Below are 14,792 nucleotides of genomic sequence, written 5' to 3'. Positions count from 1 at the left end.
CTAAGTATAAATGCATTAAATCTGATTTTAAGAATAAAATGAATTATGCACACTAACCCAATGAACTCAATGAGATCTGAAAAGGTAAAGGTAAAAGACCCCTGACAGTTAAGTCCAGTCGCAGACGACTCTGGGGTTGCGGCGCTCATCTTGCTTTACAGGCTGAGGGAGCTGGCATTTGTCCGCAGACAGTTTTTCTGGGTCATGTGGCGAGCATGACTAAGCTGCTTCTGGAGAAACCAGAGCAGCGCATGGAAATGCCATTTACCTTCCCACCAGAGCTGTACCTATTTATCTACTTGCAATTTTTGGCGTGCTTTGGAACTGCTAGGTTGGCAGGAGCTGGGACCGAGAAATAGGAGCTCACCCCATCGCGGGGATTCGAACCACCGACCTTCTAATCGGCAAGCCCAAGAGGCTCAGTGGTTTAGACCACAGCGCCATCCGCGTCCCTCAATGAGATCTACCTCCAAGTACTGTATTTTTCGCCCTATAGGACGCACTTTTTCCCCTCCAAAAATGAAGGAGAAATGTGTGTGCGTCCTATGGGGCGAATGCAGGCTTTCGCTGAAGCCTGGAGAGCGAGAGGGGTCGGTGCGCACCGACCCCTCTCGCTCTCCAGGCTTCGCGGACCTCTCCGCAAGCAGCAGGAGAGTCGCCTGCATGCAGAAGCCTGCGCACGCTGAGCTCAGCGCGACCAGGCTTCGCGGACCTCTCCACAAGCAGTGGGAGCCAGCGCTGGGCTCCCACGGCTTGCAGAGAGCTGCCTGTTTGGGGGCTGGGGTCGGGGGAAGCTCAGGCCTCCCCCGCCCCGCGCCTGGGGGGGAAAAATAATTTTCCCCCTTTATTTCCCCCCCCAAAAAACTAGGTGCGCCTTATGGGACGGTGCGTCCTATAGGGCGAAAAATACGGTAAATGTACCTAAGTTTACAATCTAGGTTAACAGACTTGGTAGCAAACTCATGGTTTCCAGAATCAAACACAAAGGATTGTACATTCCACTCATATCTTGAAATCACAGGTGCTGCTTTTCCTTTACAAAGTGAAACTGACCCATTTTTCCTTTGCAGAATGGCAGAATGGCTTGAGTTCAATCTGTGCTGCAAAGGAATTGCTCCGTTGACCCAAACAGCCAAAGAGCACTGATTTCAAACCTCACTTTGGAAAGGGTTCAGCTCCATTCAGTAGCTTCCAAGTGGAACCAATCCCAGTGGGACTTCCATCTGGTGCCAAATTTAACAGGCGCTGAAAACAAGTCATGGAACAATCAGCACCCCTTTTAAGACTCCAGATCATTCCTGCTCTGGACCTGACATCATATATGATATGGGGGGGGGGGGGGCAGATGGCATGACATGGGGAAAATAGCCTCTCAGGCTGGATGTTCCTCATCACTGCTATACATGTCTACTCAGAAGTAAGTGCTGTTGACTTAAATTCAGCCACTAGCCATGATGAGCTACAACTGGAAGCAGCAATGCCGATTCTGAATACTGGCTACTGGAAACTACAGGATGAGAGACTGCTTTTGTGCTCAAATCCTGCCTGCCAGTTTCCCAGAGGCATCTGGCTGGCTACTGTGAGAAGAAGTTAGTGGACTAGGGCCATTGGCCTGATCCAGCAAGTTCTTCTTATGTCCTCCCAGGTAAGTAGGTATAGGATTGAAGTCTGGATAACTTACATCTCTCATCATTTTTACTGCTTCTTTAATTCTTCCAAGCTTCCTTGCACACATAGCTAGTCTTCTTTTCACGTAAACCAGTACATTGGTGTCTCTTCCTAGGGAAAAAGAGAGACTACATCAAATACATAAATACTAAGTTATCACACATTTTTGAAACCAGGCATTCATTTCTGCATATGCTGTAGGAGATCCATCCTGCTCTCCCTGTCCACAAATATATTGAGAAGGTTGAGAGTTAAACCACAGAACACACCCATAGAATCACAAAGTGACTTTTTTTTGAAAACACACATGAGTCAATCAACATTTATCCATCTGAGTCTGCAAAATGGAGGGAACATTATATCCTGAGAAAATAGAAAGGGAGGGGCACAGACAATGTGATGTGCCAAACACTGACTTAATATGAAGCACAAGGAATCCAACTATTTCCTCAAGCCACCACATCCAAGGATGTGGGACAAGAAACCCTCTAACACCCTTTCATCCAAACAACATATTCATAGCTTCAGCACATATTTGCTGTTCCATTGTAATAATAAACTGAAGTTTGACAACTTGTTTGTGGCCTCAAAATTAAGACACCACATTCCATTGCACAAGGCAGCAAAGGAGAGAGAAATATAAAGAGAGAGAATGATATTGTAACCTTGAGCTATTGACAGAGACTTGCTAGAAAAAGCAAATAGGATGAGCTGTTGGTAGAGGGATGAACCCACCAAAGGTAAAATACCAAAGGTAAAACATTATTTCCCTCAGCCCTGCTAACTGCAATGTAGTTAATATAGAACTGTATCATGTTGCTGCTCTGTGAATAGAATGACCTCTTTCCTAGAGTGCAACTCTCCTTCTGTGACCAGCATATTTAAAAATATTCTCATAATATTTTAAAATAAGGCTAAAGCCTTATCCTTTACACACTTAACTGAAAGTGAGTTCCATTGTATTCAGTTCAGCTTACTTCTGTTTAGACACATATAGAATCGCAGTGCAAAACATTCAGCACTTTCTGAAATTAACATGCAGCTTGTACAACTGCTGCCTGTACTTACAGTATGTGTACTTTTAATTTTTGTGTTTGTGTAGATTTTAATCCTTCAGCATTAAAGTTTTCTAGTGCTTCTGTATATTCGTGCATGACCAAGCATAGCACTACTGACCACTTTGAATGATTTGTGAAAGGATACTTACTAAACTGTGCTTCATGCTGTGGACTCTGGGAACTGCAGTGCTGAGACTTTCTATAAATGGTTTCTCCTGCTTTCAGAGCCTGCTTAAAATATTTCTCAGCATCCACAATAGTAGTTGCTTCTTCCTCGGCCAAAAGAACATATGCTGTGGCACAACTGAGAGAGAGAGAAAATGAAACCAGGTATTCAAAAGATGTATGTTGACACAGTGACATGATTAACAATGTATACAGTACAGTAGCTGAACATACAGTGGTGCCCCGCAAGACGAACGCCTCGCAAGACGAAAAACCCGCTAGACGAAAGGGTTTTTCTGTTTTGGAGGCGCTTCGCAAAACGAATTTCCCTATGGGGTTGCTTCACAAGACGAAAAAATCTTGCGTCCCCCAGCGGTTTTTTTTTTTGCTTTTTTTGCCCTTTTCCTAAGCCGCTAAGCCGCTTATCAGCTGTTCCGCTGATAAGCCGCTTAACAGCTGATCGCTGGAAGCCGCTTGACAGCTCTAGCACTAATCCGCTAAGCTGTCAATGGGCTTGCTTCGCAAGACGAAAAAACCGCTAGACGAAGAGAATCGCGGAACGGATTAATTTCGTCTAGCGAGGCACCACTGTACTTACAAATAAACTCCAATCAAAGATGTGGAACAATACTATTTTCATCCAAACAATACATGTAAAATGTTTCAATACACATTAAAAGGAAAACAGGCTGTGAGATTGACCCCAGGCAGGAGAGGGACTACTAATTTTCATTGAGGGTGGCTATTTTACAATCAATATGACTACAAAATGCACTAAGTAAAGGGTAAATTTCAGTATCTGTCAAACTACAAAAATGAAGTTTTTAAAAAAAGGACTGCAGTTCATTCTATGTACAGTTGAAGCTCAAAATATTGGGTGGAATTTAATGGTGTGTTATTATGAACTACTCATCTATGTGAGCATTACAGCTTGCCACATGGAATGATGTCCCCCCCCCTCCCCACATTGTTTTGGGATTGTCCCAACCCCAAGTTCATTTTGAGGGGCACATGAGGAGAGTAGAAGGAGGGAAAGCTCCATTGCACAAGCGGATGTCCTTGTGAAGGGCTTCTGCTGACGGGGTGTGTCAGGTGCATCCCACCCATTACTTTTGACCTTGAAATTAATAAATTGGGGGAGCAGGGGCTTAAAATGGAAATGCTGGTAGTTTCATAAACAACAACTGTGATCAAATATTCTGAATTTCTATAAAGCGGTGATTCAGATATCCATGATGAGTCATATAAAAATACCAGCCCCCACATATAAAAGTGCACTTGGATAGTCAAATATACAAAATAGATTTGCAAAGTGGTGTATTGTTTAAAAAGGTATGGAAACTTTTGCTCTGCTTTCTCTCTCTTAAGTGGAACATTGTGTAAGATACAGAAGGGAAAATGTTAGAAAAGAAAAAGAAAAAGAAAAAGAGAGAATTCCCAGAACATTTTTAAAAATGACTTAACTATGAAGATTTTTATAGCAATTGTGTTTATTTTGAGTTGAAAAATACCCCTGCTACTTGAAGATCTCATTTTCTAAAAGGTGCATGCTAATTTTGGACACAACTGAGCCAAACATAAGAATTTTGAGTCCTATTAAAATGGACCCTTAGTTCAGTTGCACTGAAAAAGATGAGATTCTTTACTTCATTTCTATGGTTCGGCATCAATTCAAACTTGTGTGAAGTATCCACTTCAGACTGCAGGTTGGAAAAATTGTAACATCTCAATGTCCAACAATTACAAAAACGTCTTACGTGTTAGCTTTATATGTCAAGGGTTAAAAACTTAATATGGGATAGTGTTACAGCCCACCAAAGGTCACATCACTTGAACATGTTAATCATATTGTTACAAAAACCCAGTGCTCGCCCCTCTTTTCGCCAAGCAGTGGCACAAGCGCATGGGGCCACAGGCACACACACAGGGTCTGGGTCCCTTTGGGGAACAGAAGAAACATCGGGGACTGTCATGCTTTGAGAAATAGGGTTTATTCGCCTATTTACACATTCAGTTTGCATGGAGGAAGTCCAGATCTTACAGCTTGGCCCAAACCATTGCAGGCAACATTTCCTTCTCCCCCGCCAAGATGGATCTCAGCCTTACTTCCTCCTCCTTCTGTCCAGAAACCCTTGCTTCAAACCTCCCTTTTCCTGTCCCCTCAAACACACAGTTATTCCGGCAAGCTTTGTGACATCTGACTCCCCAGGCCAAAGGATCGTTCTATGGCCTATCAGCACCTTTTTGTAATGCTAACTGGTCTGCTCTCCCCCCCCCCCCAACCAGTCAGAAATTCTTTTGCATCTTATATCTCCCACCCCCAAATAATCACAATCCTAGAATTTATTAATTTCTATGTTTATCCTAAGTCTACAACAATATGAATACGCCCTAAGAAATTACTTAACAATGCTGTATAGCTTTAATTTTAGTTCATAAAATTAGGGCGAGACTTGTTACCAAACTTACTCATTATTTAATTCTAAAGCTTGATATGCTGCTTTTATTCGGGCCTGAGGGTTCCTCTCCCGCCATGCCTTCTGCATAACTGTTGGGGGAAAATAGGATTTATTTACAGGCAAGTCATGACTGTAAGTATTCATGGAGAAACAAACAAACATGTCTCTTTCTAAGAATAAAGCCACTATCAAACTGAACACCAGCCCCTATCACAGGGGTTGGCAACCTAAGGCCCATGGGCCACAAGTGACCCATGGGGGTCGTTTAATTGACCCACGATCTGCCCCCAAACTGAGCCGCCTGCTCGGCGAGTCCCCATGCGCTGTGCTAAACCAGCACAGCACAGTGCAAGGACTCATTTCCACGGCACCAGAAATCACGTCTGCACAGACGCTGGAAATCACGCGTGCGCATGATCTGACCCACAGAGGGATCTCTGCTGGAGTGAAACGGCCCAGGCAAGGTAATCCTTGCCGACCCCTGCCTTATCATAAATGTATGTTATTCTTCATCTTTATTTTTAAAAGAGAGAAAAATTCATAAGGTGACCGACAGAAGTGGGGGCGGGGGGCAGAGCTTGTGGCAATTGGCCTCAGGTGGCTCATGAAAAGTTTGTTGTTTTCCCTCCTGCTGGCTGCAAGGTAAGTTTGGTCACTGATAGTCTCTGGGTGGAATGAGTGTGGCTACATGGAGAACAGTGTCAAAGCTGGTGGGATTGGCCTGGCTGTTGCTTCCTCCTCTTCTGTCTGGCTGTTGCTTCCTTCTCTTCTGCCAGATGCTATTCATTTTAAGTGAATAAAATTCTCATCATTGCCACTCACTTGGCTGGGTTTGATTTTTTGGAAATGAAACTCTAATCCCGACAAAGGCTAAAAAGTGAACGTTCATGAACTGATTGCACAATCCTATTCATGTCTACTCAGAAGTAAGTCCAACTGATTTCAATCGAGCTTACTCCCAGGTGAGGAAGTACAGGATTGCAGTTTGAATATATCTGATGATCCTCAGTTTTTATAAGAAAGGGAGAGAACCTATATATGTTTCTTTTGGAACTAAACCTGCAACTGTCCAGCAAGAATAATGTGGAAAATGTTGGAGCATTTTTCTGAAAACATAATGTTAGTTTTGGCTCTGATGATGAAACAATATACGATATTTATAAAACAAAAACTACAGCTCTCATATCATTAAACATATCATCAGATTAATGTGTAGACAGCTAACTCTTGCTGCTTTAGATGAACTAGTAAGAATTAACACATAAGCTGACAAATGCCAGATATGACAAAAGCTATTGCTTTAAAGATAGGAATAGACAATATGTAACCCTCAATACAATTTGGTGCAATCAAAAGCAAAGAAATGTAATAATTTTGGGGCATGGTGGGTTTTTTTATAGTAGTAATTTAACATTCAGAAGTGCATAACATTTGCAAGTCTTACTATTGAGAGTAACAAACTCAAGAGGGGTAGCCGTATCTACCTTGCTGTAGCAAGAACAGTGAGGGTCTTGAACTGCCACAAAAATTCTGCTGAATGCATCCGATGAGGTCCATGAACACATATGGCATGGTAAACATTTTAGTCTTTAAGGTGCCACAATACACCTTTCTTTCCTACTATGTAGACTTGGACAGGACTCTCAGGTGAGCAGAGGACATATGTAAAAATATTATCACAGACATGCAAAGTTCTGGCAGTAATAATGACTTAAGGTTTGTTTTTCTCATCCTGGTTTCTCCATCCCAAGAGATCAGAAACATTAGGAAAAATGGGATAAATTATCCATCAAATATAAAAGAGACTTAGAAACGATATTTAGAACAAGCATTCCCAACATAAAAAACTATTCATGGCCAGACATATTTTTATCTTTCACACAAGAGATACATTTGATACCTGCATCTGAAGGTCGAACTGAGTCCGTTTCACATGTGAAAAAGGTCTGATGATCCTGAGCAGATAAGTTCATGTCATAATATGTAAGTGGCTCCTTTCCAGTCACCCATGTATATCTTTAAAAAAAGAAAGAAAAAGAAAAGAGGCTTCATTAACAGCCCAATTCTTTGCATATCTACTCAAAAGAAAGCCAGTGGGATATGCTCCCCTTTAAGTATATAGGATGCATTTACATAAGAAATAGAGAAGTATCTTTCACAGAGCAGCTTGATCTTTATTATATGCACAAGCTAGACCAAATAAGGCAGGAATCACTAGGCAGGAATCAGTAGGAAGCTACAGTTAATATTTTCTCCAATGAGCGATTATCAGCCTTGCATTGAGCATTCACTACAAGTTTCAAACTTGGCTGGAACCCTTTTAGTGGCGATACACATTGAAACTCTTCAAACTTAAGAACTGGAAAGTTCACTGCATCTATTATAAGAAAATATTCAAGTGATTTATACACCACCTTTGGGAACAACAGCCTTCCCAAGGTGGTGCATAAGATTACATGAAAAGATAATAACATGCCATCATTTTAAAAACGACATTATACCCCTTTGAAATTGAGCAGTAGCAATGATATATGATTTTATGATCATTGGAATTAATAAAAAGCCGGCTGATTTTTATTTTTTAAAATAATATTTATCTTAAAGTTTTCCAAAGTTGGGGCCACATGCACTTCCTGGGGGAGGGAATTCCACAGAGGGAGGGGGAACCATCAAAAAGGCCCTGTTGGTGAAGAAATGCAACCCAGAAGAAATGCCCCAGAGCAGGAGTGGCCAACATGCTGCCCTCCAGATGGTGGTGTTGGACACCAATTCTCATCAGTCGCTGCCAGCATGGCCAACAATCAGGGATGATGGGAGCTGGAGTCCAACAACTAGCTACCACTGCCCTGAGACAATAACTGTCTTCAAAAAAGTAAAGAAATCATCTATCCAAACAGATTCATCTTTGTCTTTATATATGGGATCTACAGGAAAGAGTAAGATTACAGCGTTCTGACAAACCAGAAGCTCTAGTTCTATTTTAATTTAGTTTACAAAAAAGGCTATACATTAATAAAACAAAGATAAAAAATACCTGCTATATTCTGCTCCTCTAAAGAGATTTAGGGGATTTCTCCATACTTTGCACTCTGTAAAAGGAAACAGTTTAATCTCAAAATTAAGCCAGAACTGTAGATTTCTCACCTATATGCCTTGTGTGTTGAGGCCTGGTTCACCATAAGAATCTTGGTTCAATAAATATGAAATCATTACTTCTGAACTGGCCCAAATATTTAAAAAAATGTTTCCTCCACAGAATCAGAACTAATCATGGGCTCACATTCTGGTCTCTCTGTTTTCTGGTCTGCAGTAGCCATAATTTACCATGACATGCAAATCTGAAATGATGGCTAGCACTTGCTTTCCAAGCTAGATTCATGAACAGTCGTTTGAAGCAGGCATGGCAAGCCCTAACCATAGTATTAAAATGTGGATGGCATAACAAATTACCGGTGTTAATGGTGTTAAACAGAAAATTTTAAAAGGGAAAGCCCCAAGAAAGAAGAGAGGAAACAGAGGAAACCCTGGTTTGTTTCCGATACCCCAAATTACAGTTTGGATGAATGTCTAAATTGAGATACCACTTCAAGAAAACAGTTTTTCTATCACACGTAGGTGCAAAGCAAGCAATTTTCCAAAAACCAAAACCAAAACCAAAAGCCACTTGTCACATCGATCTATATAGCAAAATATATAAAGGCAAGATATCTATTATAAAAAATAAAAAATCATATTGATTTGGAAATTGCAGGGGGTTGTGGAAAATACTGTATTTTTTGCTCTATAAGACTCACTTTTTCCCTCCTAAAAAGTAAGGGGAAATGTGTGTGCGTCTTATGGAGCGAATGCAGGCTGCACAGCTATCCCAGAAGCCAGAACAGCAAGAGGGATTGCTGCTTTCACTGTGCAGCAATCCCTCTTGTTGTTCTGGCTTCTGAGATTCAGAAACATTTTTCCTTGTTTTCCTCCTCTAAAAACTAGGTGCGTCTTGTGGTCTGATGCGTCTTATAGAGCGAAAAATACGGTAAAATACTAAACTCAACAACTCACCTGCCCCCACTAAAAAAGGCTTTGCCCAATCTGATTTACTTTATCTCTCTTGTTTTTCCTAAGCAAGACAAAGGCATTACCTGATGCAAAGCTATGTCCATTTACAAAAATAAACATAAATTCTATTTACAGGCTTTGGCTAAGGCCAACTATCATGAAGTACATTCGCACAAAGCCAGATGTTAGAAGCAATCACCTGACAAACTCTGCCTGCTTGTCTCATTGTCTCCACTAGTAGCAGAGAAAGTTGCCTGTGGAGAATTAGTATTCTCTGCTCCTCCAATAAGTGGTCGTAAATGGCTCACGGATACCTGCTCAATGAAAGATGTGCCATATTTTCTGAAATACCACCATTCAAATATCTGCAGTGAGAAACAGAAAAACATACAATAAACCACTGGGTCAAGAATCTCAAGTCACGTCACTTGCTCACAAAACAATAGGCTGCCCACAATTATATTTATGGTTCCTTTCAGCAAAGGTTGACAGTTTTCCCAACAGATAATATGATAGAAAAGAATTATTTCTAAACAAAGCCCTTTTAGGGCACAGCCACCAGCAAAGTAGTAAGCAATGCTCCAAAATTTCAGCCACTTCCTGTTTCTCTGTAAACAAAAGTGTAATGGAGATATAAGATAGCCCAAGAAATCTATTGGTTCTTACCACAGGGCTGCTGCCCCCCTTCCAATGGAAAATATTGGCTTAAAAATAGTATCCTATGTTTTTAAAATTAAAACTAATCCAGGGAAGCAGACTTAACCATCTTTCTTCTAATGCTATGCACTTGATTTTGGTCATTTTACTACCCTGTGATAGCAGGGTAGTATCCTACAACCACTTGTGTACATTTATTTGTGGCACTGCATGAGGGTTAGGAATAGATAGACAGGTTTCATCTTACCTTTTGAGCACAGTGCTGCACACGGGACTCAGAACTGGCATGTCCTATGTCAGAGATTTGGCCCCAACAAGTAGGATCCAGACAAAAACTAAATGCTACTCTGGGCAATTCTGGTAAAACATGGGGTGCCTTAAATCATATGCTGGTGGACTCAAGATGAACAAGAACTGCCTGAAGGCAAATGATAATATTTTTATCATCTTTTTGGTTTGTACACTGCTCCTAATATGCATATTTTATGTTCAGTGGAATGGCATTACAGTGGTACCTCTGGTTACATACTTAATTCGTTCCAGAGGTCCGTTCTTAACCTGAAACTGTTCTTAACCTGAAGCACCACTTTAGCTAATGGGGCCTCCCGCTGCTGCCACCGCACGATTTCTGTTCTCCTCCTGAAGCAAAGTTCTTAAATCCGAGGTACTATTTCTGGGTTAGCTGAGTCTGTAACCTGAAGTGTATGTAACCCAAAGTACCACTGTATAGTGCAACTGTAGCTATGCATACAGCCATGATAATGAGGCAATGCAGGTAGAGTCCCACAAATGAGTTGGCAGCCTAAGCAATGTGCTTCAGAATACTGCCAGAGAAGGCTCAACACTATTGTCACAGCTGCCCCTTCCAATGCTATAAACCATTTCATTTTTTACTTGGAAGGCTGTGGTTACCAGCAAGGAATCACATCAAAATGAATAAAAATGTTGGTTTCTTTTTCTGTATAGGAGCGCCACCTAGAGTTCATCTGGCATATCAAAGGTAACTTTCATCTTCAGACTGGCACAGTTTACAAAAGTCTAATTTTAAAAATTAATCTGTAACGCTGTAAACACAGATGCATCCCATTTCACAAAAACTATTCCTCATCTTCCAAAAATCCCAAAAATGTACTGTGGATGCAGACATGACCCATTCTTAGTTGCTGTAGACATTTTCCTGGACATTTTTAAAACAGTCTTAAAAGCAGGCCAAAATTTAGGGCCGAGTATGCATTAATCTCTTACTTCTTTGTCCTAAGCAGCAGAAGGGACTAAATAGCCATCTTAGCAATTAAAAAAATAACTTTTAATCTTCTAAACATCTAAAATCTGAAGAGTTCTATACAGTCCTTGTGGGCAGCATTTTAAATACTAGCTTATGTAGTTGTATAATCTCACTTTTACTCTACAGTGCAATTGCATCCTAACATGTGCAATTTCAACCTTGTGTAGTTGAAAGCTGGCCAGCTGAAATCCCACAAATTCATTGCATGCAAAGCAGAGCCTAAAAGCTCCTTTTGCACTTGGTTTTCCTGGTGTGGAAAGCACTTTTAAGCTCTCAGACTTGCTTACCAGGCTTTGGGAAGCTCTCATTAGATATTGTAGGAACTTGAGTGGCCACATGAAATATCATGAGAGGCTCCCAGAGCCTGGGAAGCAAGATGGAGAGCTTAAGAGGTCTCTGCCTTGCTTGGAAGGTCAGGATGGCCCTGTGAGGGTGGTTCGAAGGGGGTGGTTCAAGTATATGCATTTTTGCATGTATGTGCCATCCCTGGAACGCAATCCCTGCACAAGACACGATTATAATGAGTAAATAGAGAAAATTACTTACAAATATCAGACCAGATATCAGAGAAGATGTCCCAGTAAGTGCAACATAGAATTTTGGAGTCAATGTGCTCAAGAAAATGGTCACTGTCAAAGAAAAAGGGAAGCTTTGTCAATCAATACATTTGCCTCTCAGTGTCTGAGATGACATTACTTAAGCAATGCACGCACACACCTACACACACACCATGTCAATTCCTCCCTTGGTTGTGGGTATTTTTTGGAAAGTCTGAATCGGGAAATGATGTAGCCCAGGTAAGCTATGCTTTGAAAGTCAGGAGAACCATAAATGTTAAAGTAGACTTTTTAGCTAAAAGTGCTGGACAGGACTCAAACACAACAACACTCTTCCCACCTGTGATTCCCCGAAACTGCTATTCAAAGACATACTGTACTGCTTCCAACAGTAGAGCTAGAACCTAGCTACTGTGGCTAATCCATTGAAAGCCATCCAACATGGTAGGCATCACCACCGTTCATAGTAGAGAATACCATAATTTCACTACGTGCTGTGTTAAGTACTTTTTGTTTGTTTCTTTGTTCAGTGTTTAGCTTCATAAGAAGTCCATGAGTTTGAGTTCAAACAGCTAACCCTAAATGTTTTAACTGATATTTTAGCTTTCTCTTAACCTAGATAGTCAAACACAAGGATCCAAAACAGCATACCACAGTTTTAACACAAGTTTAATAGCTTTAACTTAAATCTGTAAAGAGTAAAATATGGGGAATTATGGATATTTAAATACTTTTGAGAACACATATTGGTGTGTTGTACCTTGCCTTGTGACCATATGGTGAAGAGCAGTATAGATATATTTAAATAAGGACCTAGATTACTACAATGCATTATATGTGGGGCAGCCTCTGAAAACAGGAAACTCACCGGAGTTGCTCACCGGAGCAAGAAAGTTTGTGCATATAATGCCAATCCTGGTCTAACTGTAATGACTGCCAATCAATTCCTGAGACAAATTCAAAGTGCTGTTTTTTACCCATAAAGCCTTAAACAGCTCAGGACTGCAATACCTCAAGGATAGCCTCTTCCCATATGAACAGACTCAGAACCTGTGATCATCATCTGAGCCACTTCTTTGTGTGCCCACTCCATGAGAGGTCCAGAAGATGGCAACACAAGAATGGGCCTTTTTTGCAGTGGCTCCCCATTTGTGGAATGCTCTCCATAGGGAGGCTTGCTTGGCACCTTCATTACATATATTTAGGCACCAGATGAAAACGTCCCTCTTCTCCTAAGCCTTTGGCTAATTAAGTCATCTACAGCCTTTAAAACTGTGAGGGAGGTTAACTGTTTTTGTTTGATACTATGTTATACATTTTTGTGTTCTTACATTGTAAACTGCCCTGTGATCCTAGGATGAAGGGTGGTGTAGAAATTTAATAAACAACAATAGACACTAGTTTCATTTGTTTATTAGAATGGGCACAAACATTTCTTTTAGCATGGAGCATAGAATGTGCTCCTTGTAACAAGGGTTCAACGTATTCAAAATAATTAAGCCGTAATCTTCCAAGAAGTGTCAACACTTAAGGGTTCCTTGTAATTGTGAGAAATTTGAATACAGATCATTGCAAACATCTATTTCCATGTAGTAACAACATACCTGAAGCAGCTCAAAGGTAAACTAACACTGTTGCATGCTGACAGGAAGTAAATCTCATTGTACTCTGTAAGATTTACTTTTGAATATGCATGTTTAGGACTGATTCATAAAATCCAGACAGATACTACCTGAGGCATTTTATTAACCAACCTACAACACTCAATCTTGTTTGTGGGTTAGCTCTTGTTATTTAGCAAGAGATTAGTAAATAAAAAGTCTAAAGAAAATTAATATGGTATGTTGACAATGAGAAATTGACAGCTCTTATATTGGTGTCAGTCTCACAATTTAACTAGTATAGCTAGTTTTGTCTGAACAAGTCTACCTTCCTGGGCTTTTGAAACCACAGCATGCAAGAGACAAAGTCTTAAACACACAAAATAAGACCAAGTTAAAAGCAGGGCATATACATTAAGCCCTGAGGGGGATCCTAAGGTAAAAGTCAAGGTTACTCCATTACTTACTTGATGTAGTGCTTCATGTGTAGAGTATGGCAAAACTCAGTAGGCTCACAAGGCAAATAAATAAGCAGACTCTCCTTCATTCCCTAGCAACTTTAACCCATGAACACATTGTTCTAAAGTTACGCATGTATTGAGAATGCGAGTGGCGCTTGCGGATCAGAAGGTCAGCGGTTCAAATCCCCACGACGGGGTGAGCTCCCATTGTTCGGTCCCAGCTCCTGCCCACCTAGCAGTTTGAAAGCATGTCAAAGTGCAAGTAGATAAATAGGTACCGCTCTGGCGGGAAGGTTTGCCAGAAGCGGCTTAGTCATGCTGGCCACATGACCTGGAAGCTGTCTGCAGACAAACACCAGCTCCCTCGGCCAGTAAAGCGAAATGAGTGCCACAACTCCAGAGTCGTTCGTGACTGGACTTAATGGTCAGGGGTCCCTTTATCTTTCTCACCTTTACCTATGCATGTATCATCATGCTTTGGGATGTTTTATTAAAATACCCAATACTAAGGATGTAACCATATGACATAAGTCCCATTGAATATAATGGCACTTACTTTTAAATCAACATGGAGAGGATTGAGCTGTAAGTCATGCTGTTGGCCTGCAGACTTAAGAGTGTGCTTTTAACTCTCCAACCACTAACTTTAGACCAACAAAATATTATGAGACTTAGCATCTATGTAAGGCCTGCAATTTAAAAGCAACAAAAGGGGAGTATGGAGCTCACTGCTCTAATAAAAGAATAGTGACTGTGTGTAAATTGCAGCTTTCAAACAACAGGTCTAGTTTCTTTCTGTTTTGATGACACAGAGGATCTGACAGCTGGTAGTAT

General features: G+C 40.9%; 1 protein-coding gene across 1 annotated transcript in view; it reads right to left on the bottom strand.

The window, feature by feature from the left end:
- Nucleotides 1–14,792, bottom strand: part of ST7L (suppression of tumorigenicity 7 like) — a 41,329-nt gene that overhangs the window by 25,564 nt on the left and 973 nt on the right. The window contains exons 2-8 of the mRNA XM_083745433.1: nt 11,886–11,968; nt 9,597–9,762; nt 8,385–8,439; nt 7,251–7,366; nt 5,361–5,439; nt 2,876–3,030; nt 1,682–1,779 (exon numbers count right to left, since the gene is read on the bottom strand). Of these exons, the coding sequence (XP_083601559.1) occupies nt 1,682–1,779; nt 2,876–3,030; nt 5,361–5,439; nt 7,251–7,366; nt 8,385–8,439; nt 9,597–9,762; nt 11,886–11,968 (752 nt within the window). The remainder of the gene's footprint in view (nt 1–1,681; nt 1,780–2,875; nt 3,031–5,360; nt 5,440–7,250; nt 7,367–8,384; nt 8,440–9,596; nt 9,763–11,885; nt 11,969–14,792) is intronic.

This window comes from Podarcis gaigeae (assembly GCF_964106915.1).
Source record: "Podarcis gaigeae genome assembly, chromosome: 6".
Taxonomy (NCBI): domain Eukaryota; kingdom Metazoa; phylum Chordata; class Lepidosauria; order Squamata; family Lacertidae; genus Podarcis; species Podarcis gaigeae.
Note: the sequence above shows the minus strand (reverse complement) of the source record. Positions and strands in the feature narration are given on the sequence as shown.